This window comes from Lissotriton vulgaris, chromosome 4_1, assembly GCF_964263255.1.
Source record: "Lissotriton vulgaris chromosome 4_1, aLisVul1.2, whole genome shotgun sequence".
NCBI classification, from domain to species: domain Eukaryota; kingdom Metazoa; phylum Chordata; class Amphibia; order Caudata; family Salamandridae; genus Lissotriton; species Lissotriton vulgaris.
In genome coordinates, this window is record NC_141691.1 from 1,248,487,203 (window position 1) to 1,248,514,350 (window position 27,148).

At 44.3% G+C, this 27,148-nt stretch overlaps 1 protein-coding gene across 1 annotated transcript in view; it reads left to right on the forward strand.

Annotated features, from left to right (window-relative positions):
- Positions 1 to 27,148, forward strand: part of RTTN (rotatin) — a 1,129,552-nt gene that overhangs the window by 58,116 nt on the left and 1,044,288 nt on the right. The window contains exons 3-6 of the mRNA XM_086965450.1: positions 6,126 to 6,313; positions 8,931 to 9,129; positions 19,067 to 19,159; positions 25,304 to 25,397. Of these exons, the coding sequence (XP_086821576.1) occupies positions 6,126 to 6,313; positions 8,931 to 9,129; positions 19,067 to 19,159; positions 25,304 to 25,397 (574 nt within the window). The remainder of the gene's footprint in view (positions 1 to 6,125; positions 6,314 to 8,930; positions 9,130 to 19,066; positions 19,160 to 25,303; positions 25,398 to 27,148) is intronic.

The following is a 27,148-nucleotide window of genomic DNA, read 5'->3' on the forward strand; positions in this document are numbered from 1 at the left end:
ATGCGAGACGAGGGATATGGCAGGACAACACAGCGGGTCGAAGCCACACCAACTTGAGAGCCGAATCGCTCTTAGAACAGTCAATCGAGGGGTCGAGGAGAAATCGAAACTGAAAGCGACAATGCGGCCGGCCGGGAGGATGTCCTTAAAGCCGTTGTTGTTGACTTACTCCTCGGCCCACCAGAGCAGCAGAGTCCCCGGTCCTGATCGGGGGCCGGCCAGAAAGTTGGAGTTGATGCAAAATCGGTTCCCGACATCCGATTTCAATTCCTGAAAGAATATTGAAGTCAGCAAGAGTAGATCTTCAAAAGCCCATAATAAAAACCAGGATATTTCAAGGATATTTGCAGGAGGGCAGCGCGGGTCCTGGGAGCCCTCTGCTTACGCGACCATCTTGGATGCCCGCGTAGCTCCTTCTCCTTCGAGCTGCACATTGTTGAAGGTGCGTCGAGGGTCAAGATTCAATAAACATTGGGGAGATTCATTGTCGCCGAACCACTGGGCTGCAAGTGATGCGTGCTGCACAAAGAGATTTGTTGGGTCCAAGCTGCGGAAAGTCAGAAATGCGTTGGAAATGGGACGATATGTTGCGCAGTCGGCGCTATCGATGTCTGCAGTTTGTGCAGCAGTGGGGATGCGCCAGTGTTGAAGGAAATGCACCTGTTCTGATCGGCACAATGTGGTCGATGTATCGATTTTTCTGGGTTGCAGCTCTGAAAACACACTTGCAAGGGGATTGGCACTTCTTGACAGAGCAGGACTCACAGCAGGCATAGTCCAGGTGCCGGTTGCAAGTTGAAGTCTTTGATATCCCTTAGACTTAAGAAACAGGAGACAAGCCCACAAGCCCTTGGAGATAATTGGCTCTGTAATGTAGAGATGCAAGTCCAATTAGTCTCACTCCCGGGCAAGAGGCAGCAGGCTAACACAGGAAAGCAGTTCAATAAAGTAGAAGTCCCTCCTGGCAGCACAGCAGTTCTTCTTGCTGGTAGAATGTCCTCAGTTCCAGAAGTGTTCTCATTTGGTTGTGTCAGAGGTCCATTACCTACATTCAGTTTGGCCTTTGAAGTAGGAGAGATTTCAAAGCGATGCTTTGACATGCATAGAGTCCCTTTCTTTCCTGCCCTGGCTCCAGACTCACTGCAGCGGTGTATGCAATCCTTTGCATGGGGACAGAACACAGCCCTTTCAGGTGTGCCAGCTCCTTCCTCCCACCCACCAGCATGCAGATGGCCACTCAGTCACATCTACCCTTCCTTTGTTTGTGGCTGTAGAGGGAATGCGGGAAGCCAGCTATCACCCACAGCAGACAAGTATTCCAGAGACCGGCAGAGAGCACCAAATGGTTACAGTAAGACAATGGCAACTTTCTAAAAGTGGCATGCTCTGAATTGCAATTTAAAAACCAACTTCACCATAAGTTCTGCTTTTAAAATGTGATTCCAGAGACCCCAAATTTGATGGTCCGATCTCTTCCTATTTGGAAACTATACTTATAAAATGTAATAGGACAGTCCCAATGTTATTCTATGGTAGAGATAGGCCCAGCAGTAGTGAAAAGCGAATGTAAGAATATTTCACAACCAGAGCATGTGAAACTTAAAAGCAGATGTCCTACTTTTTAAGTACACTGCACCCTGTGGCTGTCCAGGGCCTACCTCAGGGGTGACTATAGGTAATAAAAAGAACGAGTTGGGCCTGGCAAGTAGGTTAACTTACCAGGTCAACATGGCAGTTTAAAACTGCACATACAGGCTTTGCATGAGCAGGTCTGAAACATGTTTAAAGTGCTACTTAGTTGGGGCCCACAATTAGTGCTGCAGGTCCACTAGTAGCATTTAATTTACAGGTCCTGAGCACATGTAGAGCACACATTAGCGCAGCCTCGAGGCAAAGGACGCCATTAGGACATGCCGGAATACTCGTATATGGGTGATTATCACCTTCCGGTACAAGCAACCCGTAAGACCTAATTGATACTAATTACCTCGTTAACCGGGGTATATATAGCACACACCGATACTACACCGGCATTCCCAGCGGAGCCGAGTGTGGGGACACAATGAGAAATCCTCTCATAGAGATCGTGAGTATACTACAAAACCAGCGCAAGATCAACTGAATCTTTGTAAGTAGCCAGCAATACGATACCTGTTATTACCTTTTAGGTAGCATATTGGCACGAAACAACCCCCAACGTTAGGAGGCTCATGAGGCTCACAAGATTGAGGAAACAAGTATGTTTTATAAACTTCCCTTGATTATCCCACTCACAGAATATAAATCCCAGAGTCACAAACGGACATGAAAATAGAGCGTGTGTTTTATGTTAAGTGTGTGTAAGTCATGTCTTTGTCCTTTTTATTACAGGGTTCACCATCACATTTAGAATGACAAGACTTGTCTAGTGATTACAACCCACACTGTATATATACTTTTTCTTAGGTCATCACACTGTGAATAAATAAAAGGCGCAGAAGGCAATATAAGTGCTCTTTCCCCTTTTTTCCTTAGGTTGTGCAAATAGCAGACAACTTGGATACTTTGCTGTAGGTACATTGTAGCCTGCATTACATTTTTTTTTCACTTTTCTGTAAATAAACACCACAATTTTACATAGTGATACATGAGTAAAGGGGGTGAGTTGTGCACCCCGTCCTGAAGGAGTTGATCTCCGAAACATGTCGAAGCACACAAGAGGTGATGTACATAACATAACATAGACACCTCACAGCACACATTTTTTAATAGTACCAGCCCGGGGGCCCATTAACATTTTTGGGAGTTTGCCCCACGAGCCAGGTACTTTTTAATTCATCACTCACTTATAACCCCACTACTCACTTACATTAACATCCAACCCTCACACGCACCAAGCATAGTCATTGAAATAAGTGCTCCCACGTAGTCGTAGTTAGTAGCATGCCACATCCCGTAGAGGGGTGCGAAGACCCCAATGATGACGCATGACACAGAGGGTCCTTTTGGTGTGTGAGGGGTATTTTAAAAACACTATGTGCTCCCCGCCACTGTAGGGAACACTTGACAGCTACTGGTGGATTCTTACTGTTTATACACTCACTCTAGATGGCCTTGCGCCTAAGAAACTAAAAAATCCAGGAGCATTCCATCCAGATCTTGGTTCGCCACCGACATCAATGAAGCAAGACGACAGCTAAGAGCCTCAGAGAGAATCTGGAGGAACAATCCCACCGTCCTTCATCGTGATCAACTCCAAGCAGCCTGCAGGAACTATAAAAAGCACATTAAAAACAAAAAGACATCTTTCTTCTGCTCCGCACTAGATACCTCTAAAAACCGACCCAAAGAACTCTTCAATATCATCAGGAAGCAAACCTCTAAGCCAGCGGCATCCTCAATTAAGGCATCCAATGAACGTTGCGGAAAGTTCGCCATCTTTTTCAACAACGAAATTGCCAAGATAGACCTCGCCTTCGGCTCAAATCCCATCCCCTCTGCTGTGACCCAGGTGTCTGAATCAATCAACTGCGACTCCTTAAACCCCCCCCAAACTATGGTCCTCCTTCACCCCATCCAGGAAACGGAGATATCAACGTAATCTCCAAGGCTAAACCCTCCTCTCACGCCCTGGATCAACTTCCCCCTCAATTGATCAAGGACATGAAGCTCGCCCTAGCTCCGCTATGGTGCAAGATCATCAACAGCTCACTGAGCTCAGGAGTCGTTCCAGACTGCCTCAAGGTTGGCCAAGTCACGCCACTACAGAAAAAGACTGGGGTAGACACGGATGATCTTAATAACTTCAGACCGGTATCAAACTTACCCCTTCTGTCCAAGATCCTGGAAAGATGTGTACTCCCTCAGCTAACCAAACATCTGGACAACATCAATCTCCTAGACCCCCACCAATCTGGCTTCAGAAAGGGCTGCAGCACCGAAACTGCAATCCTGAATGTCATTGACGATCTACATAAATCACTGGACTCGGACCAATACTGGCTTCTCATCCTCCTTGACCTATCGGCTGCATTCGATACAGTCCATCACAAATTGCTCATCAAGACTCTACAAGAAAGGGCAGGCCTAAAAAAGACAGTACTCCACTGGTTCTCATCCTTCCTCCACAACCGCTCACAAAGAATAAAAATTTAAAACTTCGAGTCCGACCTCCACCCTGTTAATGGGGGTGTTCCACAAGGATCAGTGCTCTTCCCTCAGCTTTTCAACATCTACATCGAACCCCTTACCTTCCTACTCAGGAAATCTAACATTCCTTTTCACCTATATGCGGATGACACACAACTCTACCTGGAAACCTCCTCCATTGCTGACATCCAGAGACTCAACGCCACACTCAGGGAGGTACAAGTCTGCTCTCAAACAATCACCTAAAACATAACCAAGAGAAAATGGAAATACTCCTCATCTCCAATAAAGATGAGAACCCACAAATCGCGGAATGGCTCAAAGCTATCGATGCCCTCAATGGCAACCTCATCCTGGCGGATTTGGTAAAATCCCTTGGTATCACCTTAGACCCCAAACTAAACATGAAAAAAACATATCTCAAAAGCCGCAAAAAGCGCCTTCCTCAATCTGAAATTACTGTACAAAATCAAACCCTTCCTCCCTCCTAAATACCTTCAACAAGCCACCCAAGCACTAGTGCTCTCCAGAATGGATTACGGGATCGCAGCCCTGACTGGGACATCAAAATCTCACCTCTCCCCCCTGAAAACAACATTAAATGCAGCAGTTAGCATGGTCACTGGTACCAAGAAATTTGATCACATCTCCCCTGCACTCAAAGAACTCAAATGGCTCCCAATTGAGCTGAGAGCTAGCTTCAGAACGGCCTGCCTCACCCATAAAGCCCTACACACAGGCAAACCGGAATACCTGGCTGCCAAACTCAAAAAAGCCGACCAGTCCAGAAACCTCAGGAGCTCCAACACTCTGCTACTCATCCCACTGAAATCTTGTAAGCAGAAATCCGCAACAAAATTGTTTGCCAGAAATGCCCCGAAAATCTGGACCTCCATCCCCCCCTCACATCAGAATGATACCCTCATTTCCCAAATTAAAAAATCTGCTCAAATCCCTCTTCCTCGAACGCTGTCGAACGAACTGATAGAATCCATGGATGCACTCCAGCCTGCACTCTCCCTAAGCTTATACCGGGTCCAGTGACACCGACTTGGATCAAGAAAATCTCTCTGGACTCTCGTCCGATGTGAACAATGCAACCTTTAGGGGGCGCCCTGTGTGAACTTCAGCCTCACTGTGCGCCCACGCAACCACGCCTGTGTTCGCCTATTCTCGGCCTGATCCGCCTGGTTGACTTTAATTTGTACTGCATACTTGCTCCTAATTTACCTTTTGTAAAGTGCTGATACCCTTGGGTCCAGCTAGCCCTATATAAAACTCCTAAAATAAATATAAATTAATAAATAAATGTTATGAGGGGAGTATTGCACGGGAAATAATGGGCGTGTAAATTGCTTCTGATTCAGAGTTGCAGACCCTGCAATAGGACACGTAGATTCACGCCAACCTCACTCTTGTTTTCACAAAGCAGGGTTTTAGAGCAGGTTGACCTCATTGTTGCCTGATTTTTAACTGGAAAAAGAGGAGAAACTCCCGGGTCGGGAAACCATTGCTTCCAAATTGTAATCCCGGCGCAAAATGTTTGCTAGGGGCAAATTGTATGCTGGGACTAAATTTTGCGGAATTTCAGTGCAGTTTTTGTGAATTGGGGAATGCTGTGATCTCATTCCTGCTCACTTAACACCCATTCCCGGACGCTTTAAGGTGTTATTGCTTTTTACCACACAGGTAGAGCTAATAGTCATAGAGTGGGCTTGGTCCAACAGGAAGCACATGATGGATTTGTAAAGGCAGAGCCTACACTCTAGAACCTGGGTCACATCAGGCCAATTGTTTACTACACGTTCTAGAGTGCCACTGTATTCTCTTCTCAGCTCCTAGTGATAACGTTTCCAAGACAACCAAATGTGGGATAGCTTTCCTCGAAGCAGGTTTATGGGCCGATGTCGAATTTCTTCCTGACTGTACTTGTAATATTTCCATTACATTCGTCCTTTTAAATCAGAAAGTTTAGAATCTTTAAATTTTTTTTGCAGGTCATCAGCTGGTGGAGATAAGAGAACGAGCCCTCAAGAACCTCCTTTGTAAATTAGACCATAACTTAATTTCGTACGTTGACCTGGTACAAGAAAAGTCCCTGTTTGTGCACCTGTTAGAATGGTTCAATTTTCCCAATGTGCCAATGAAAGAAGATGTGTTGCAGTTGTTGAATAAATTGGTTAAGGTAAGCTCTAACGTGTGAATAATAGCATGTAATGTCGTAAACCCCTCTCCCGTAATTGTCTTTGATCTCGCTTGTTTAAAAGTTGCGTTTTTCCTGCTAGTACTTTGTTAATCTAACTCAACCAGCCAATTAAACTTATGTAGCTTTGTGAGACACCAGTGGTTGAATGAGTATGCAAAGTTTTTGGGATCCGCAGTAGTGGATTGGGTAAAAGAAGTTTGTATTAGAAAAATACAGCTGATATTCCCGATATCACTTTCAGTACTCCCACCACCAGTACTAGCCAGCATCTAGTACGTTTGCTGTAAATACATCTGTAAATTGTTTGTTGGAACATCTAGTATGGTACACTACACTATTTCCTGATGCCAAATAAAATAATAACTGAATTGTGCCTATCCGAAAGCAGTGTACTAAACGTGTCTCTTGTGAAGGATCACACTGCAACAATGTTTTTGTCGAAGTACTGTGTAGTGAATGAAGATCGAGAATCCACATAGATTATGAAGATATTTATTCAAGTAAGGTGGTACAGGATAGGTGTACATGTATTAAGTAAAAGTAAGGAAGTATTAACCCCACCAGGAGTAGGATGGTACCAGCTCAGCCCTAGCCAAACTGAAATCCTCGTGCTCTGCAGCATTCTTAATACATCATAAAGATGTTAAGTTTCTACATGGCTGGGTAGGAGACTATGGGTAAAAAAGTATGCAGTGCAGTCACTACATACTGTTTTATTCAGGATCCGAGATCGAGTGTCACTTACCTCCGTGCCAGTTCTTCACAACTGTCAAAGGATGGAACACCACTGCTCCCATGCCAATAAAGAAATTCCCAAACATTGTAAAGTCTAAAGAACCACATTACAACGTCCTTGTTACCATAGGATAAAACCTAATTGAGCAATCCATCGTTCTTCCTACTGCAAATATTTTGATGATGCTACTGACATTGTACATATGGATCTGTAAGTTCCAACCCGCTATCTATCACTATATCTTTAGTCAAAGGCCACCTCTCCATTTGGTTCGTACTTGCCTCTTCATGTGAGCCCTAGGCAGGGCTTATCGTGGGGTGACCTAGGCACCAGCAGAAGTGGTGATATACTGGACTCTTGGTGGGACTGCGTTCTTGGATTGGTGGTGACTTGTATGTAGTCTTGGCTGAAGCGACTAGGCCCTTGGGTTAGTTTCTTTGCTTAGCTGAGCTCTCTGCTGGGCTGTGAGCAGGACCGGTTTGAACTCGGCACAGGGACTCCTCTGGATAGGACTGTGTTGATCATCAAACTGGGCTTGGAGTTTGACTGGGGACAATACTTGGCTGAGGACAAAGCGACATGGTAAGGTATTAAAGCATCATAGCCTAAACCATGTTTAATGGAATGATAGTCTTTTTAAATCATATTTGGAACTGAAAAGCTCTTTGTATAGCTTGGGGGATGATTGCTTGTCAACAGACCTGGCGCATTCAGTTCTGGGGTGCCAGCTCAGTCTTTAGCCGTTCAACTGTTGATAAAATAAGTACCTTGAGGCATTTTCATAATGAACGTGAATAGTATCTTCAGTACAGGTGGATATGGAAATAGAAGTCGACGTTTCTGGTCTTCCAGCCTCTAGGAGCCTGTCCTATGGAAAGAAGGGCCTTCCTACCAATTTGAGGTCGAAACGTTGACTTCTATAAACATATCCACCTGTACTGGAGATACAATCCATGTTTTAACTAATTTGAAAAATATGGGGTGTATCATAGGATTGTGGATGATAGTCATACAAGGAAGTTCCAGCCAGGCGTTCATTTGTATATATTGAGCAACTTCTTTATATGAAAGAGATTTGCACCAATGCATTTGTTATTTCAAATTCATTAAAAAATTGTAAATTCATTCGCATTTCGAGTGTGGGTTATTAATTTTTGGACATAAGGGGGAGAGCGGAAAGAGAACAAAGGCACCAGATTGAGAAAAATAACTAACTGTTAGAAGGGATGGAGCCTCTTGAAGGATATGCTTTGGCAGAAAGGGAATGTGCATGAACAAATCTTTGTCTTTCTTTCTTGGTATCCCCCACAGCCCTACACCACCAGAGAGATCCATGCAAAACTTTACCTACTGAAATGTACCCTATTACACTATCCGAAAAGTTTTATGCAGATTCGCCTGCCAAAACCAAAGTCCTAAGCACATCTTAAATATCTCTTAGTGGAACCTATGAGCAGTAACTTAGTTATGCAAACATGATTTTTTTTGGTGAGAAATGTAGTGGGGGGATATGGGAAGTCCATGCGTAAATAAGGAGTACAGAAGTTATGCTTTTTTAAAGAAGAGAACTGCAGAAGCTTGCAGTCAGAATATGAAATGGCTTGAGGGATCGAGGTTGGGTGGAAGAGTTGAGATGCAGGCAAAGTACTATATATTATTTTTCATGCAAAGAAGAATAGATATGGAGGGCTACACCCTTACCTTAAATTGTGTGCTAACATGTCTGAATACTTACTGTGTTCCACTGTACCAAGCACACACTATATTCAACAGTAGAGTACTTACTTTCATAGGAACATTCTCCTTTGGGTTTAAATTGAATACACCCTTCATTAGATGTATATTGTTTTCTTAATGTAGCATCCCTCTGCAGCCCAGTGGTTAGTTGAGATTGGGGCAGTTGAATTCTTTTCTCAGCTACGATCCAGTGTGGAGCCAGATCTACAGGCTGCTGTTGATGGGATCCTGGATGGACTCTTTGTACTCAATCCACAGGAACTTACAGGATATCTTACAGAGTCCAATCAAGAGCCACCCCAACCACTTGGAAGCTACACAGGTAACCAATTGAATTCAGTTATTTCCTTTACAATTGTTAGAGGCTATAGTGAAACGTGAAATTTTGTGTTTTCGCTGAACTACATTGGAACCTTAATATAATATATTTTGCATGTGTGCAGTCCTTTTAACATTTATAGTCTAGTAATTGCCTAATACAAATAATGTCAAAATAATAAAGACAACTGGCTCTATCTCCTAGCCAAGGGATACCCAACCAAACTTCAGCATTTCTACAGCACTAAATTCTTTATATTTCTATGTTTAATTGTTTTATATACTACCAGTATAGCACCTTGATGAAGCTAACGAATTCTCGGAGATGGTGTAAGTATACAGAAATACAAATACAGCCATAATTAAGCAGTGACCACCACTCATCAAAAGAGTATGTGCATGGAAGTGATCTGAGATCAAGCATCATGTGATATTCAGACGCACACTTCATCAGTCCTAGGCTGAAAGATTTTAAATGCCTTGTTGTTTAGTAGGGTGAAGCTGCAGGCCTCTTCAACTTAGTGTGGGTCTGAGTCAAGAAGGAGAAGTAGTAGTAGAAGTAGTGCTCTCTCTGTGGAGAGAGCACTACTGTAGGCCTATCCTTTTTTTTGTTTTTTTGTTTTTTGTGTGTTCTAAATAATTTGCCATTTTCTTAGAAACAGTATGAAACAGAAAGCATGTAAAACATACATAAATGAAGCGTACTAGAACATATTAATGTCAGTAAAAATGAACATTGCTTCTGTCTACAACTTTGTACAAAGGGGAGAATGGATAACCAGAGTCTGATTTAGGGCCATATGTATCAAGATACCCATTTGCGATTCTCAAATAGCGATTTTTAAGAAATCGCTATTTGAGAATCGCAAATGGGTATGTATGTACAAAATCGCATTTTTTTTGCGATTCCTTAGAATTCCTTAATTGCGATTAGCAAATTGCGAATCTCAATTAAGGAATACTTTCCCATCCATAGGAATGAATGGGAAGTTATTCTCAATTTGTGATTCGCAATTTGCTAATCGCAAATTGAGAATAATATCAAGGGTGCAGGGGTGTCCAAAGGGCACCCCGTTGCACCCCTGAAATATGCATGGGTGCACATGTGGCGCACATACATGCCCTAAGGGCATGTATGTGCGTCACATGGCACTTTGAAAAATGCAAAAATGCAAAAATGCGAATTCCTTGAAAAATGCACAACTTACCACCAACTAGAAGTTGGTGGTAATTTGCGATTCCTTAAGGGCATTTTGCAAATTTTTTTTGCTACATACATTGCATTTAAGGAATCGCAAAATTTGCGATTCCTTAAATGCAATTGCAAAATAAGGAATCGCAAATTTTGCGATTCCTTATTTTGCACCAGTTTTGCATCATACATTCCATTTAGCAAATTCGCATTCGCAAAGGCCGAAATTCTGCTAATTTCGGCCTTTGCGATTGCGAATTTGCATGATACATATGGCCCCAAAACTTTTGACGTAGGCCTATCTATCTTTAATCTCTTATCCGGATAGCAGTTTTGTGGAATTTTTTGTCATTGTTGCCAGTAGGGCCGTTGCCAGCTAGTAGATGTCTGAATTTGATCTTACCACCTCCCTTTTCTCTGCTGTGGTTGGATTCTGCAGCTAAACGAAAACAGGAAGTTTATCTTGGAGAACCTCTTAGTGAAGGGTATGAAGAGCAGACTGCCACATGGGGTTTATGTAATTTACTAAAGTGTTTGGAACAAAGGAATGCACTGTTTGCACATACTTTACAGGTACTAATTTGGACAAATGGTGTTTTGAAGCACTGATATACCATTAAAAGAACCTTGGGTGAGATACAACAAAGATATTTATTTTGGGTTGGTGGTGTAGATGGAAGCATATCAGAAAAGACGAAAACAGTGACCCACAGTAAACATTCAGTCCCCCTCACCGCACTCTCTCTAGACCCGACTGACCCATGACCAGAGTTCACAAATGTCATATTTCAAGTATCTTTGTTGATCGCTGATTGATTTATCAATGGATGAAATACATCCCTGGAATAGGGTGGTGTAAATATTTGCTGGAAAAGCACTCTGTAATAGTATCCCTCTGGTAATATACCTTTATAAGAATCCTTTTGCACTGTCTAAATGAAAGGAATTGTAGTTGGAGGGCATCAACATCCGCTCTACCTGCACGCAGTGGTGCTATTAAGAATAATGTAGAAATAAAGGCTTTTTTTGGTTGCTGACCAAAGGGCAACTTAGTGGTCACATAAGAAGTAAGCCCCTATCACTCAATTATGGGCTATTTGTTTTTGTTAAATATGAAAAATTCTCTTGAACAACTGTAATTAACTGACCATACAGTTGCTCTATCTGCTAATATGTGGAATAGATTGGTCTCATGGGAACTACATTACAAAACATTAATTTTTTTAACCATGGAATGGGTTATCTCTGTCACAAAAAATTTGATTTCATATTGCATCACAATATTATATACGTAACTCTGTGTGATGATTTGATAGTGAGGATGGTCCTTCTTGCGTTAGAAGCAACTGTTCTCCCCACTCCTTCCCTTCAAACAATCGATATGAGTTGAAGATTGACCCTTTGCAGTAAGAGATTTTCATTTGTCATAATTCGAAGCTTGGCTACTCATGGGCAATATCCTTCTATTGGAATCTTCAAGATATACAACGGCTTCTCTCCGGATCAAATACAGCAAAACTCAGTTGGGGTACTTGTAGGCTACAAACCTCTTGGTACTGAAACTTGAAACAAGGATCACAAGTGTAATCTTTGTTTTCTATCCCTCAAACGTTTTACAACATCTGCTTCATTGGCCACTCTTCAGTGGTTCATATTGTCTTGGTTATTATTGTCCCTCAAACACAAGTGCACAAAACGTCCCTTTAGTGTATCTGTAGGCCCAGAGGTCCCAGATGCAAGGAGATTTGCTGGACAATCCAATTCTATCTCTCCCCATCGTTCATGCTCTTGGTGATCGTAGAAAATTAATACGCTCAAGAAGAACCCTTGCAGAGGACCTTTCTTACATAGACACAGGTGCAGCACTCTCTACGTACTAATTGGAGAGAACACTTTGGCTTGACAATCCACATTATGGGCATCATTAGGATGGTGGACGAACTTTGTCCGCCGCCATCCTGACGGTAAAAGGGACCGCCGCCATATATGCGGGGGTCTTGTGGGGGAGATTAGGATGCACCCGCCATACCGCATTTTTAACATTGTGGCGGGCGGTGCTCTCAGCAGCACCCGCCCCAATGCCAGAAATGCATTCTGTGCATAAGCAAGCACAATGTGGCATGCACATTCCACACTTTAGGCTTAACTAGAGCATTTATGATATCATCTAGGGGGTGAATGTATGGCATTGTTCTGCATTCTGTCCATCAACTGTTGTTTGCACACCACTGGAGACAAGCTATCCTGGCTGATGACACTTTCAGTTTACTGTGCTCCCCTTCGGCCTTACCAACGCCTCTCGGGTGTTCACGAAAGTGATGGTGGTGGTCGCAGCTCATATGTGCAGATTAGGGGTGTCAGTCTTCCCCTATCTAGAGGACTGATTGTTGAAGGCGGGCTCGCCCCAGGCAACCGCCAGCCACCTCCAGACTACGGCCGACATCCTGCACCTGCTGGGGTTCTCCATCTATGTGCCAAAGTCACACCTGTTTCCCTCTCAGAAGCTCCTCTTCATCGGAGCGGTTCTAGACTCGGCGCAGTTTCGGGTTTATCCTCCCGAACAGCGGGTTTGGGATATTCAGGCTCTGATTCCGATCTTTCAGCCTTTATCCCGAGTCTTGGTCAGGTTGACGCTGCGGCTTCTGGGGCTGATGGCCTCCTGCATCCTTCTGGTGCATCAGGTGGCGGATGCGGGCTCTGCAGTGGGACCTGAAGTTTCAGTGGGCCCAGCATCAGGGCAACTTGTCCGACCATGTCTTGATCTCGGGGGGCACTGCAAGACAGTTGCAGTGGTGGCCCATGGACCGCAATTGGGTCAGCGGCCGATCCTTCTCCCTACCCCAACCGGAGCACGTAGTTGTGACGGACGCTTCCCTTCTAGGCTGGAGGGGCACATGGGAGAGGCGGAGATCAGAGGCCTCTGGTCTCCGGCGGAGTCCCTGCTTCACATCAACCTTCTGGAGCGGCGGGCGATTCTGATTGCACTGAAAGCATTCCTCCCCTCTGTCCGGGGAGTGTAGTGTAGGTGTTCACGGACAACACCTCCGCCATGTGGTAATCCAACAAACAGGGCGGGGTGGGGTCGTGGACCCTGTGCCAACGAGGCTCTGTGCCTCTGGCAGTGGCTGGAGCATCAGGGCGTGACCCTGGTGGTTCAACATCTGGCAGGTTCCCTGAACTCCAGGGCGGACGAACTCAGCCGTCGGTGCATCATGGATCACGAATGGTGTCTGAACTCGGACGTGGCGCAAGGTCTCTTTCAGCAGTGGGGAGAGCCTTGGTTAGATCTATTCGCCACAGAAGAGAACGCGCAATGTCATCAGTTCTGCGCATTGAAATTTCCAAAGCGGCACTCTCTCTGAGACGCTTTTCGTCGCGAGTGGAGTTGCGGTCTGTTGTACGCCTTTCCGCCTATACCACTACTGCCCAGAGTGCTGAAGAAGATCAGGCGCGACCAGGCCCAAGTCATCCTTGTGGCTCCGGACTGGCCACGAAAATACTAGTATCCTGAGCTATTCCGCATGTCAGTCGATCCCCCGATTCGTCTGCCTCTTCAGGAGGACTTTCTGTCGCAGCAGCAGGGGACGGTCCTCCACCCGAACCTGTCCAGCCTCCACCTCCATGCGTGGAGATTGAGTGGCGACAGTTGAGGCCATTTGACTTGCCTCCTGAAGTCTGTGATGTTATTTTGGAAGCCAGGCGTCCCTCCACAAAATCGGTATAGGCCTGCAGGTGGAACAAATTTGTGGCATGGTGCACAGCAAAGGCTGTGGATCCATTCTCTGCCCCCCTTTCTGAGGTTCACCTCTTTCTTCTTTCTCCTGCCCAGCAGGGCTCTGCTCTGGGCACTATCAAGGGCTACCTCTCTGCCATTTCCGCCTTCTAAAGGCTACCTGATCAGCCCTCTCTTTTCAAGTCCCCAGTTGTAAATAGGTTCTTGTAGGGAACCACTCATATGTTCCCCCCTGTTCCGTTTGTGATGCCTCAGTGGGACTTGAACCTTGTTCTGACTTATCTGATGTGTGTTCCCTTCGAGCCACTTCATAACTGTCCTCTTCGTCTTCTCACTGTTAAGACTGCATTCCTGTTTGCCATCACCTCTGCCAGGAGAGTGAGTGAGCTCCAGGCCATTTTCTCACAACCTCCTTTCCTCTCTGTCCATCCGGACAAAATTGTGTTGCGGACTCGACCCTCTTTCCTGCCCAAGGTAGTCACAGCCTTCCACATCGGGCAGTCCATCTCCTTGCCCACCTTCTTTCCGCCTCCGCATCCCTCGAAAGAGGAAGAGAGGCTCCATCGTATGGACCCAAAACGTGCGCTCTCATACTATCTGGATCGCACATGCCAGTTCCGGGTGGATGACCAACTCTTTGTTGGTTACGTGGACGCTAAGAAAGGACGGGTGGTGCACAAACGCACAATTTCTCGATGGGTTGTCTTGTGCATCAAGGCTTGTTATTCACTGGCTAAAAAGGAGCCTCCTTTGGGGCTGCGTGCCCATTCCACTCTGTCCACAGCGGCTACTACTGCCCTGGGTCGGGGAGTCCCCTTGCAGGACATCTGTCAGGCAGCTACCTGGGCCTCCCAGCACACGTTCTCAAGACACTACTGCCTGGACAGCCAAGTCCGGAGAGATGCTTTTTCGGCGGCCCTTCCGTTCTCCAGGACTTTCTGGTGTGATTATTGGTTCACAGACCCACCATCGGGGTTGGTAATGCTGGGGTATCTATTCAAAGGTAAGGAATCTAATACTAACCTGTTTCTTTGAGATGCACAAGTTACTTACCTTCGGTAACGATATATCTGTAAGAAACAGTACTTAGTATTAGATTCCTTACCGCCTCACCCATCTTCCCCGTTCTGGGAACCGATATCTAGGGTTAAGGTCATCAATTTGAGGGCCCTAGTTTCATGGCACCAGTGTTGGTTTTTATCATGGCTATGCATTTCTGGCGCGGAAAGGCTGTGCAAAAGAACTGATATCAGCGCGCGAGGGCGGCGTCTAAGTACTCCGGCGACGTCATCCCGGCGCCGTCATCCCGGCGCCAACGACGGACGCAGAGCCACAGACGACGCCTACCGACGCGCAGGGGTACTGCTACGCAAAAGTTTACGGATCCAGACTGATGCCTGGGGATATTCTATGGTAAGGAATCTAATATTAACTACTGTTTCTTACAGATATATCGTTACCAAAGGTAAGTAACTTGTGCAACGACTTGCGGAGGGGGCGCTGGATGTTGGAATAGTCAAATTTACTATTCCAACTCCAGTCTGTGCGGACTGTAGGGAAGGTGTTGGATTTTAAATCCAACACCTTCTCCCCCCTCCTCAAGTCGTTGTAATGACTTGCGGGGTAATGGTATGCGTTTTCACAACGCGATCGTTGTTATGACTGCGTTGTGACCGCATGCGGGGTGAAGGTCGTTTTTCCCTTTAGACACCATTGACAATGCATACCATATCCTCACCTACATGGTCATCAGTGACCCATTCCTCTGTATTTCAACTTTTTCTTCCCCTTCCCTCTGCATCTCTAAACCATTTTGTATTATTTGTTGTGTGCTGCTAAATTTACTCCCTACACCTTTTTATGTGTGCCTGCAGGATTTACCTTTTCTTAATGATTCTTTTACTTTAACTTTTACTTCTATGTGAAAAAAATACAAATCCAGCTCTATCTTACTAAGAACTCTTTCTGTACCCTGTACTGATTCAGCAGGTTCAAGCCAGCTAGCTATCCATTCTGCCATTCCACACCCCACCACACCCCACCTCACCTGGCCACGCAGCCTTGTCTTTTTGCCAGTACATTTGAGTGTGGTTAAAAAATTGAGAGTAAGGTTTGTTACTGATATTCCCTGTCAACCAAGGTAAATTAGTTTATGTTCTGCTGTTTCCTTTAGTTACAGCAATTGAATTATTGTTCCTGTTTATCTACCTGGACGATCATATCGTCAGGGATTTGACACTCTCCAGACTTGGCCATGCCAATGCAACCTAGCCGATACTCCCAGCCACTATAATGAACGAGCAACAAAGGATACAGAATATGACAGTTGTGTGCTGGCCGTTTTAACTTCTTTTAAGTATCCAAGGCCTGCAAATCCCTCAAGTAGCTCCCTACATCACTGCAGATTGAAGTTAAAATCCTCTTCCTTATGAAGCAATGCTTTTGTAGCACTTTTTCCACACGCTCCGTCTGCTCCGAAATATCTTCAAATGGATCCCCACTGAGTCCAGGAGAACGGCCACCCAGGCTCTCTTCAGAAGCAGACTCGACTACGGTAACGCACTCTACACCTTCCCGACCCAAAAACTCCAAAAGAAGTTGCAGTGCATCCAGAAAGCCTCTGCTAGACTTATCCTGGACAACCTCCGCCAAAATCACATCTCCTGTCACCTGAAAGACTTCCACTGGCTTCCGGTCAACAAAAGAATCATCTTAATGCTGCCTCACGCACGCCTACAGAGCCCTGCACAACCCCAGACCTGAATACTTCAACCACTGTCTCTCCTTCTACACACCGATCAGACATTTCTGCTCATCCCCATCTAGCCCTTGCCACTATGCCACGTATCTGAAAAACATCAGCTGGAGGAAGAGCCTTCTCCTACCTCGCTGCAAAGACTTGGCATTCCCTACCTGCGCACCTCAGGCAATCATCGTCACTGCCTCAAAGCAGGAAGGACCTCAAGACCTTACGGTGAGTAGGCGCGCTCTTTAAGTACCCTGATTGTTTTTTTCACCAAGGTAGTTGTTTTCTCCTGCCATTTCTCACACCATTCTCGTTGAAGGACTAAGGGATTTATTCTTTGTCATTACTGGGTGCTTAGTCCTACGAAAATCCGTTTATACCTTTTGCTGTGTAACCTGTCATGTCTACAATGTTTAGCATGACGAGGGAATCGTTCAGTAAGTTTGGCCCGACTTACGAGGCTAACAGATATGTGTTTATGACCGTCCTGTGCACTGTACCTGCTTCCTGCATCCCAATTAAGTTTCCCTTAGTTAAGACATTTGCAAAAATAGTTTCAAGACTCTCAGGGAAAGAATATAAACTTTTGTTCTCAAAAGAGCTCAATCCATAGGTGAGGAATCTGTGAGTGGTGCTCCATCACCCCACCCCGCCATAAAGCAGGAATATGCTGAAACCTTTGAAATTACAGTGGATGGTGATGAAAGGGTTAAGCCGGCTAACCTCTTGAGGACCTCCTGCATGACATTTTGTGCTGCTCTGTCATAAAATCCGTCAAGACTCTATGGAAGATTTGAGAATTGGTTTGCTTCCAAAAACACCATCAACAAGAGACTATCTACCATTTACTTTCTGATTACCCCCTCCATCAGCGACTCCATCATTGATGGCACCCCCTTCAAAGAAGAATTAATAGGTGAACTCGCCATAATTGTCGGACTAGGAGTTCGAACACCCGCTCACAAATTTGGGATTGTCAGTTGAAAGCGAAGCTCTTGTTTAACACATCACATGTGCAACCAACTGCTATCCGGCCCCACAACTCTGATGCTTAGTTCGACACAGGGAAAATTGATTGGATCTAATGACTTTGTTGCTCGTGGTAGACTGGATGTTAACTATTGAATTGCAAAAAGTGTAACGCTGAAAGTGCTTCGAATGACAATATAAGGAACAGTTGTGTTAGGGCAGTACAGCGTTGGTGCTCGTTGTTTCTAAAATTGAGTTTAAATGTAAAATGTGGGACTTTGCACAATCTAGTGGATATCAGTAAAACATTTTCTTAGAATATGATTAGGTATTGGAGATCTATTCGTTAGCAGATACACACTTGTGCTACGGATTGGGATATCATAACAGCAATGCAATGAGAGAGGCTGTCTATACAATGAGGATTGTATTGTTTTCTTTAATTTGGAAGTCCTGTAATGAGCTAGGAAACACGCTGGAATAAGAACCCCCCCCCAATTCTAATGTATCCTTTATTGATAATGTTCTTTTTGTGACTGGCTGTTGTATTTGTGTGTGTGTGTATAGTCTCTGCTGCCATTGTCTTCTACTTTAATAATAATTACTCATTTTGTATCTTGTTTGAAATACTGCATTTTGGAGTAGAACTTATCATTTCCGATGACCAGTGTTCAGGTTCTTGTATTGATTTGGCTACAATCGAATTGATGTAGAGTTGGAGTCACCCTATAGACTTGTTAACCCTTCGACGCTGATGACGAGCTGGGCTCGTCATGGCGTAGCCTCCTCGCACGCTGATGACGAGCCCAGCTCGTCACGTAAAGTGCGTTTCCGCAAAACCCAGCGTGCGAGCGGAATTCCGCTAGCACGCATGCAGTTAAAATAAACTGAACATAGATAGGCCATGAATGATTCCTTTGGGAGCACTCTTACACGACTACTCTTGTTATTTGATGATGGAAAAAATAATGGCAAGTGTAGTAATAATGACCACATAAAAAGGTTAAGTGCATACATTGGAAAAAATAAGCCCTACATACTGGGGGCGAATGACTCTTTGAGGGAGATTTTGGTAATCTCACAGGTGGCTGCATGTTTGCCGCTTTTAGTGGTGCCGCGTGCATTGTATGAAAGGAGATTGAGTTTAAGGGATAGAAAAGAGCTTGTTGACTTTTATGTAAATAACTGTAAATCACCAAATTCTCTGCAAAACAAAGTCGCAAGCATGGTCTTTCATAAATGTTTTATATATTTTCAAAACAGTAACCATACCCTTTTCTCTTTTGGTGTGTTTTATTCAGTTTTGCCTCAAGAAGACGAAATAGTTACTGGATATTTTCATCAGGATAACCAGGATAGTCCACCCACAGAAATTCCACTAAAGAGACCAGTGGGTAAGTTGCTGTTTAAAACCATGCACACATGACATAAATGGTCTGCCATGAAGCTTTCCTCAACACAATGGAATAATGCTCTTGTAGCAACTGTATTTGGATGTTCTTTAAGTACAGTTATTTATTCAAATTTCCAGCCTCATCGATTCTCCATGTGTTGTAGCTGCTTCCCTGTGGATTTTTACAGTTACAAACCTGAATCTAACAACGCATACAATCCCTCCTCTTTCCCCAGACCCATTTCCTCAGTCACCTTTGCCATAGGGTTGCACAGGTAGGAAAGAAAACGGTGGACATGGACCTTAATAACAATTGTTTTGTAGGAGACTAAGACCCCTATTTTTAGGAGGAGAATTTTCCCATTATCGCCGCCCTCACCAGCCCATTTCCTTTAAGTAGACAGCCTGTGGGGGGTTGTGTAGGTTGAATGCCATGCATTAGTGTCTGTTTGTCAGATCCTTTATCTAAGCTCAGATGTTTGGTTCTTTGTGCCATTTTGATACCCTTGCGCTAGTTTGAGGAAAGAATTTAAAAAATGTTGTCGTTCTAAGGCCAGGTCTCTTGTATGAACTTCTACTTTTATACTTTTAGTGCATAAGACTTCTACACCCTATTATACCCTGTTATACCAAATACAGACGTAGCATAAATTTTTTCCCATGGAACCTTTTAATTGCACGTAAGAAATCGTAAAAACAAATAGTTTTACTTGTTGATTTCTCTTGAAGTGACTAGAACACCTATTATGCTCATTGTGGTATTCTGCCACTTGAGAAAGAGTTCACCCTGTGTTGCTGCTTGTTTCTAGGTGAAACTCTATTGCTGAGTCGAAGCATCAGGATTTCCCTGGTACTTGACAACATAGTTGTCCATCTCATCTGGTGCTGAGATCCTAGTTCTTAGGACGAGCATCTGAGATATTTCTTTGCAAAACTATGTTCATGATGAGGCTTTCACAAAGATTTCAACAATTTTATCTCCCAGAACAATGGGCTAGACATTATGATAATTTACCCTAACTGTAGCACTATATAGAAGGTGTCCATTGAGGAGCATCTACTAATATCAACTCATTTCTCATATTCCTCTCTTGTCTCTGAGGGGAAGTCTGAATAGTTGGCCTCTTCTCACAAGTAGAACCAGAAGAGACTTGCAGAGATAACTAAAACCAAATTGTCCATGACTGAATTCTTCCACAGGCTCGGACACAATTACCATGTCCCTCCCAGCTCCAAAACACTAGAAACACTGAGCTCCTCACACTGTACATGATGATTGACTCTGTTGTCCAGCTCAGACCGTGTTGATATTGAAGTGAGTTCATAAAGTGGTTTGGATTCAAAATGTTGGTGGAGGAGAATAATAATTTGGAGTCCCTCCTTTCGCTCAGAATTGTTAAACTCTCAGGGCATTACAGAAGATGGCTAATGTCCGTAGAGACTATTCACATAACATTCCTACAGGGCGTGGATTTAATCTCTTGTGTCTTATACCTAGTATTGTAACAATGGATATTTTTCTTGTTAGCACTGTGGCTTAGCAGAGTTAGTAATCCTGGGCTATCGCAGTATTTATTCCCAAATGCGCATCAACAGAAGTAACCTAACCAAACAATTATACAGGTTCATTCTGCATGTCCACAGGAGCCTGAATGTTATGCTTATGACTTTGGGGGTCTGAGAGAAGATGGGATCTACTCCTATTGGGAGATTGTTGAAGCTTTTTTCAATTGCATTAGTGTTTGAAATTCCCTGAATTTAAGGGTATTTTATTTTGTAGTCCAGGGTGATGGACTGAGATTCTGGTTTATTTGTTGTTAGAACTGGGGGTCCCTAGTTGGCAGAGGCACACACCTTGCCCAAGTAGGGAACCTTATTTCTACTCAGGGTAACGGGGAATCACACTTCTAAAATAAACCCTGCTCACCCCATTGGTAACTTGGCATGAGCTGTCAGGCTCCTCTCCGAGGCAATGTGTAAAGCATTTACACATAACACACAGATATACAGTGAAAACACTACAAAGGAGCACCGCACCAGGTGTAGAAAAATAGCCAATATTCTTCTGTGTAAAACAAGACCAAAACAATAAAAATCTAACATACAGTAATCCTAATACAAATAATGCAAGCATAACCTCAAAATACAGTTCCTTGAAGTCGATAACTTGATCGAGAGTTAATCGTGGTGTCCTGAACAAACAAATCCAATAGTTCAGGCCAGCCATGGCGTTGCGGGCCAACTATGGTGTCGGGAAGACCCACAAACAGTACCTTGGAAATGAAGGGTGTAGTTGACCTTGCAATGAGCTCCGGAGAAGCGGCGTCAGTTCTGGAGGTCGGTGCAGGAGTTGTCAGGCACTTGAAGTCACATGCTTTGATGATCGAACTCCGTGAAGTTGAAGTCAGGAGCGCCAGCATCGGGGCTGCGGTGCAAAGTGTGGCTGTGCGGCGTGTGGTGCCCTCAGGTCACGGTGCAGGCAGTGGCTCGGTGACGGCATCTAGTGATGTCTGTCAAACCAGGGCAGTCGTGCGAAGTGGGGTGGTGCTCGTCTCAGTGCCGGCAGGTCATGGTGCAAGCAGCATCGTTGTTGTTGCTAAAGCGCTGTCGTCGGTGGACAGTCTGGAGTCTATGTCAGAATGGAGCGTTGTCGTTGGGGATACAAAAGAGGCGATGTCAAGCAAGGCAGTACAGAGTGGGGTGTCCTCAGGTCACGGTGCAAGCATTGGCTTGGTGGCAGCGTCTGTCATTGTTGGTGAGACTAGGGATGTGGTGCAAAGCGGGGCAATGCTCTGTGGGGTCCTCTCTCTGTGCCAACAGGTCATGGATAAAGCAGCGGTGTCGTTGACCGCTTCTGGTGTTTTTTTTCTGTTGCAGCACAAAACACACAGTTCCTAGTGCTGGTAGCAGATGAATTTGAAGTCTTTGCTTTTCCGGAGACTTCTTGATCAAGGAGCAAGCCCTTCGAGAAACTCAGGAAAGCAAGTTTCAGAAAGTCCAGTCCTTTCACTGCCAAAGACAGAAGCAGCCACTGCAGGCCAACACAGCAAAGCACACAGCACAGTGGTAGTTCCTCTTCACAGATTCTCCAGCTCTTCTTCTTGGCAGGTTCCTTTGTCTAAACGAGTTTTAAAGTTCTGGGGTCTGGGCACCAATATTTATACTTCTTTTCCCTTTGAAGTTTTAGGCAGAAAGTCTCTGAGCCCAGTAAAAAACAGCTCTGTCCTCTTTAGTCCAGCTGCACTACAGGAGGTGGAGACAGCATTGTGCAGAGCAGACACAGCACATTCAGGTGCTAGTGAGAACTCCTCCCACCACTTTAAATTCCGTAACGGTCTGTTCAGCCTGGCTACGAGTCACCCCGGAAATGTAGGACACACTTCTACCCCCCTTGTGACTGCCTAGTTTGAATGCACATCGCCAGCTCCTGCCACTCCAAAACCAGACAGTGAATACACAAACAGGCAGACACACACAGGATGGTTAAGCAAGAAAATGCCCACTTTCAAAAAGTGGCATTTTCAAACACATAATTTAAAAACCACCTTACTAAAAGATGCATTATTAAATTCTGAGCTCAGGGAGCCTAACTTCATTTTTCTATCTGTTTCCAATTGAAAGTTACACTTGTAAAATGTTATAAGGCAGATCCATTGATCACCTATGGGAAAGACAGCCTTTCAATAGTAAAAAACGAAATGCACAGCATTTCACTATCAGTACATGTAAAACACACTACTACATGTGTTACCTTTCACATACACTCCACCCTGCCACTGAAGCTACCTTGGGCCTACCTTAGGGGTGACTTACATATAGGACATGAGAAGGTTAGGGCCTGCTAAGTGGGTGCACTTGCCAGGTCAACATGGCAGTAAAAACTGTGCACAGACACTGCAGTGGCAGGTCTAACATTTGGACTTTGGCATGTGCATCATAAATTGGTTGGCCTATCCATATGTTCATTTGGGTATAATTATATTTGCCCTTACATAATTACATTTGCCCTTAAGTAGGAGTGCAAAGTGTCCTTTAGTCATTTCTAGATGGCACAAAAATGCTTTGATGCCACTTGCTACCAAACGTTGTACCAGTATAACCTTTTTGCAAGCAGACTTGCTGAGATGTTATGAAACCATTCTGTCCATGTAAACTGTGCTGGATTGATTGACCTCCTGCCTTTCAGTATTTTTGGTTAGGTTTATGTATGATGTCCTCCTGCGCCACATCCTGATGAAATCAAGAACCTGACCTTAATTTAAAGGAGTGCATATGATCATACAGCCTGTTCTTCCCTTCAGGGCCCAGATTTATTGGTCACCATCAACAGCGGCTCTTCAGTAGGATGTGTTGCCTCCATGGGCTTCTCCAAATCATATGGTTTAGAGCTGTGGCCACATAATAGAAGATGGAACAACATCACTGTTTTAAAGAAGGGTTTCCTTCAGACTGAAAAAGATTCTTAGAATTCTCTTTTGTACTTTGAAAAAAATATTTCTCCTGCCCATGCAAAGGGTCAGTTGTTGGTTTGGTTATACCTGCTGATGCCAGATCTTAAGCATTTGAAAAAGATAAAGAATATGTTTGATTGTTTTCCTTCATGACATTAAGAACGACTTTGGATACAGGTTGTTGAAAATCAATATAAAGTGATCAGGAATGTAAGCTTTTCTCTAGAATGTGAATCTTTGGTGTGCAAAGTTTTTCTCCAAGTCTTTATAGTTCACAACTGGCATTTGCATATTTGAGGGCCGACTAGGAGAAATGTACCTTTATGACAATACCTGTTTGTAATTCTTTCATTACTTTTATTCAGAAAGTCCTACATGCTCCGGAAGACCGATCTGCTTCTCAAACCTTGTGTCCTTTGCTAAGTGCTAGGTGCTACATCTACACCACTGAAGCTCATTTCAGAGAAGAACAATTTTCTTAAACTCCTTCTCGCAATTTGTGAGGTAGAGGACTTTGTTTCTTAAACTCGCCCTCCTCAAAGCACTCTGAGGAGGCAGAAATTAAATAGCAAAACGTTATCTAAACCAAACAATACCAAAAGTGACAAAAATCCAACATACCGTTATCAAAATGTGACTTTTGCAGAAATATCTCAAAAATATAGTGCTAAAACAACAGAATCCAACACTTCCGTCCAACTGTGTGGATTGAGGTGTCGGCAGACTTGTAAAAAGTACTTTTTTGTAAGGATCGACGCCAACGCATCATCTGGTTTTGCTCCTTGTATATCGTCCTCGACGCAACCGTGAACCAAGGTACTGTTTCAGCGGGCCAAGGCTGGTCCCTGTATTCGATCCACACTTCATCGCGGTCAGCCTGAACTTTTGGATTTGACCCAGTTTAGCTCAACCAGATAGCTTTAAGGTTTTAAGCACCCCATTTCAGTTTTTTATTCTTTTAAAATTCAGAACTCCGGTTATACTTATTGGTCTTGTTTTGTTCATTACATTAAGCTCTATTGTTCTAAACAGGTGTGGTATCTTTTTGTGTTGTGTTTTCAATGTTTTACAGTTTGAAGTGTTGCACAAATACTTTACACATTCCTCCTTAAGTTAGGCCTGCTACTCTCTGCCAAACTACCAGAGGGTGAGCACAGGTTAATTTAGGGTGCAAATCTGATTTATCCTATCTAGCAATTTTGTTCCTGCTTAGACAAGGTGCAAACCGCTGCCAACCCAAAACCCAATTTCTAACATTGGTGATCAATGGTGAAGATAGGACTTGACATAATTGGAAGCACACCAAACCAAGAATTGTGTTAATAAATTGCAGTTAAATGTAAAAAATGTAAATTCAGTATTTGTAAAGTGCGAACAGTTACCCGGAGGCATCCCGGTGCTGGGGGCCGTCGAGAAGATTAAGCAAGCTATTGGCCAGAGTCACATGGTGCTGGACTGACCTGCCGCTGGTGCCAGGGATCGAACCGTGGCCCTCAGATTCCAGCGTCAGTCGCCCTGGCCAAGGCGCCACACCTCTTCCCCTAGTTAAAGATATGGTGCAGGTACTGTCCAGCTAAAAGGGAAAATGTTTCGCAGAGTTTGAGATTTCAAGATGCCAATGTTTTTTTATGGTGCGGTTGTGTAAGTAATGTGATTTTAACATGACTGTTTTTTTTTTAACATTGCTACTTCAGTAGTAAGTCAAGGTGTGAAGTGTCTGAAAATATCCACGTTTCCATGGCTGACCCTCACCATGACGGACAGGCATGTTCTGTCTTCAAATGAAAGGTATTTTGCTTTAAAATATGCTAATGCTTCTTTATTAGTACAATGATGCTGATACATAGATTACATTACCCATTGATACACTTAGAACCAATGTTCTTTATATGAAAGTGCAATGTTGAGGAATGGGCAAGATCTAATCTAGTGAAATGGCACAGTAGCATAGTTTATTTTTCTCCAGCATTTAAGCTTTCACATACTTAAATTATTCCGTTATTGAGCTAGGAGTCCCCCGTTGATCTTTCCTTAGCAATGTCACTGAATTTGCATTGAACCATTACAAGCAAATTATTTTTAGTAACACAATAAACTCCTTAAAAAGACCCAAAATCCTGCCAGTGAGGTGATGGTGTATGAAGTCCACCCTCTGGCCCCCTCCAGTGTTTTGTATACGCCAGATTTCTACCACACAACTTGTGGAAGGAATCATCTCTCAGAGCTCTGCTTCAAGACCTTTCATTCCCCCTATTTTGCTAGGTGTTCAACTAATTTGGTCCTCTTTGGGAATTATTTTGAGCAATCCATTTGAGCACTGTCCTTAAGAATATAATTGCCAGTCGCAAAGCCTGATCCACCAAGACAAGCCATCTATAGGACATGTTAGGAAAACAATGGGGTGACCTTGTGTCCCTTAGAACCTGGGTACAAATTGCAAATAAGTACAGTGGTTCTGTCTGGTATGACCACAATATTGTTTCACAATACAATTGAATCTACAGAGAACAAATTATATCACTCTACAGGCAAAGACGCAAAGAACACATGAAAAAGCAACAAGGATACAGTAACCACAAGTGAATCAGATTTGCTGGGTGACAAGATATTTTTATATAAATTGCATCATTTATATTTGCAACCATATACACATAATTCTTTGTAGCATAGGCGCTACCAACATTGCCAAAGTTTAAGGTGAGTTGTGATTAAGTGACATGGTGAAGTAAGTGTCACAATGAGTGTGCAATATGTACAAGGTGAGTAAAAGCTTATATCCAAGTTTGTAATGGCCAGTACGAGAGAAAGCACAATGACCCTGCTGCTCTCAATAATTCAAGTATTTTTCTAGCGGGGCCTTGAACTGGGCCAAGATGTCGACGTTTCAACATTATGTATGCGATCTTAGATCGTCAAGCGGGTCTTCATCAGGACTGGAGTGTGGGTTGGCAGCCTATCGAATAGCAAGGAGGTGTAATTCAGTGCAGATGACCCATCTTGTTGGATTCTAAGAATTGTGATCATTGATGAATAGGTAGGTGCTCCTGCTCTCCACTAACTCCGCCCCCTGACCCAGTCCCACTCCCGCCTCCACCTCTACTCTCGCCTCCCTCCCCTACAAATGGCGACCGCTGTGCGGTCGCTCGCAGTGGGCGCGCCTAAGGCAAGCCCGTCTGCGCCCGTACCCGACTGCGACCAGCACCAGGAAACCTGGTCCTCCTGGTCCCCATCACTACGACTCATCCACCGTCCACGTAATCAACCCCGGGTGCCACGCAGACTACGTAAGAGCCTCACCCAACACTACCCAAGGACAGTTCTCGTGCGGACACTGCAGAAGATCTTTCACCGCCAACGAGGCACCTACTGCCTCCGAAGAGCCGCCCATTGAACAACCCACCGAAACCCTGACATGCATCCTTCTCAACGTGCGCTCCCTACACCGACACGCAGAAAAGATCTGGGACCTGATCGACACCCCCCAGCCAGACGTCGAGTTTTTCACAGAAACTTGGACCAACACCACCTCCGCCCCCGAC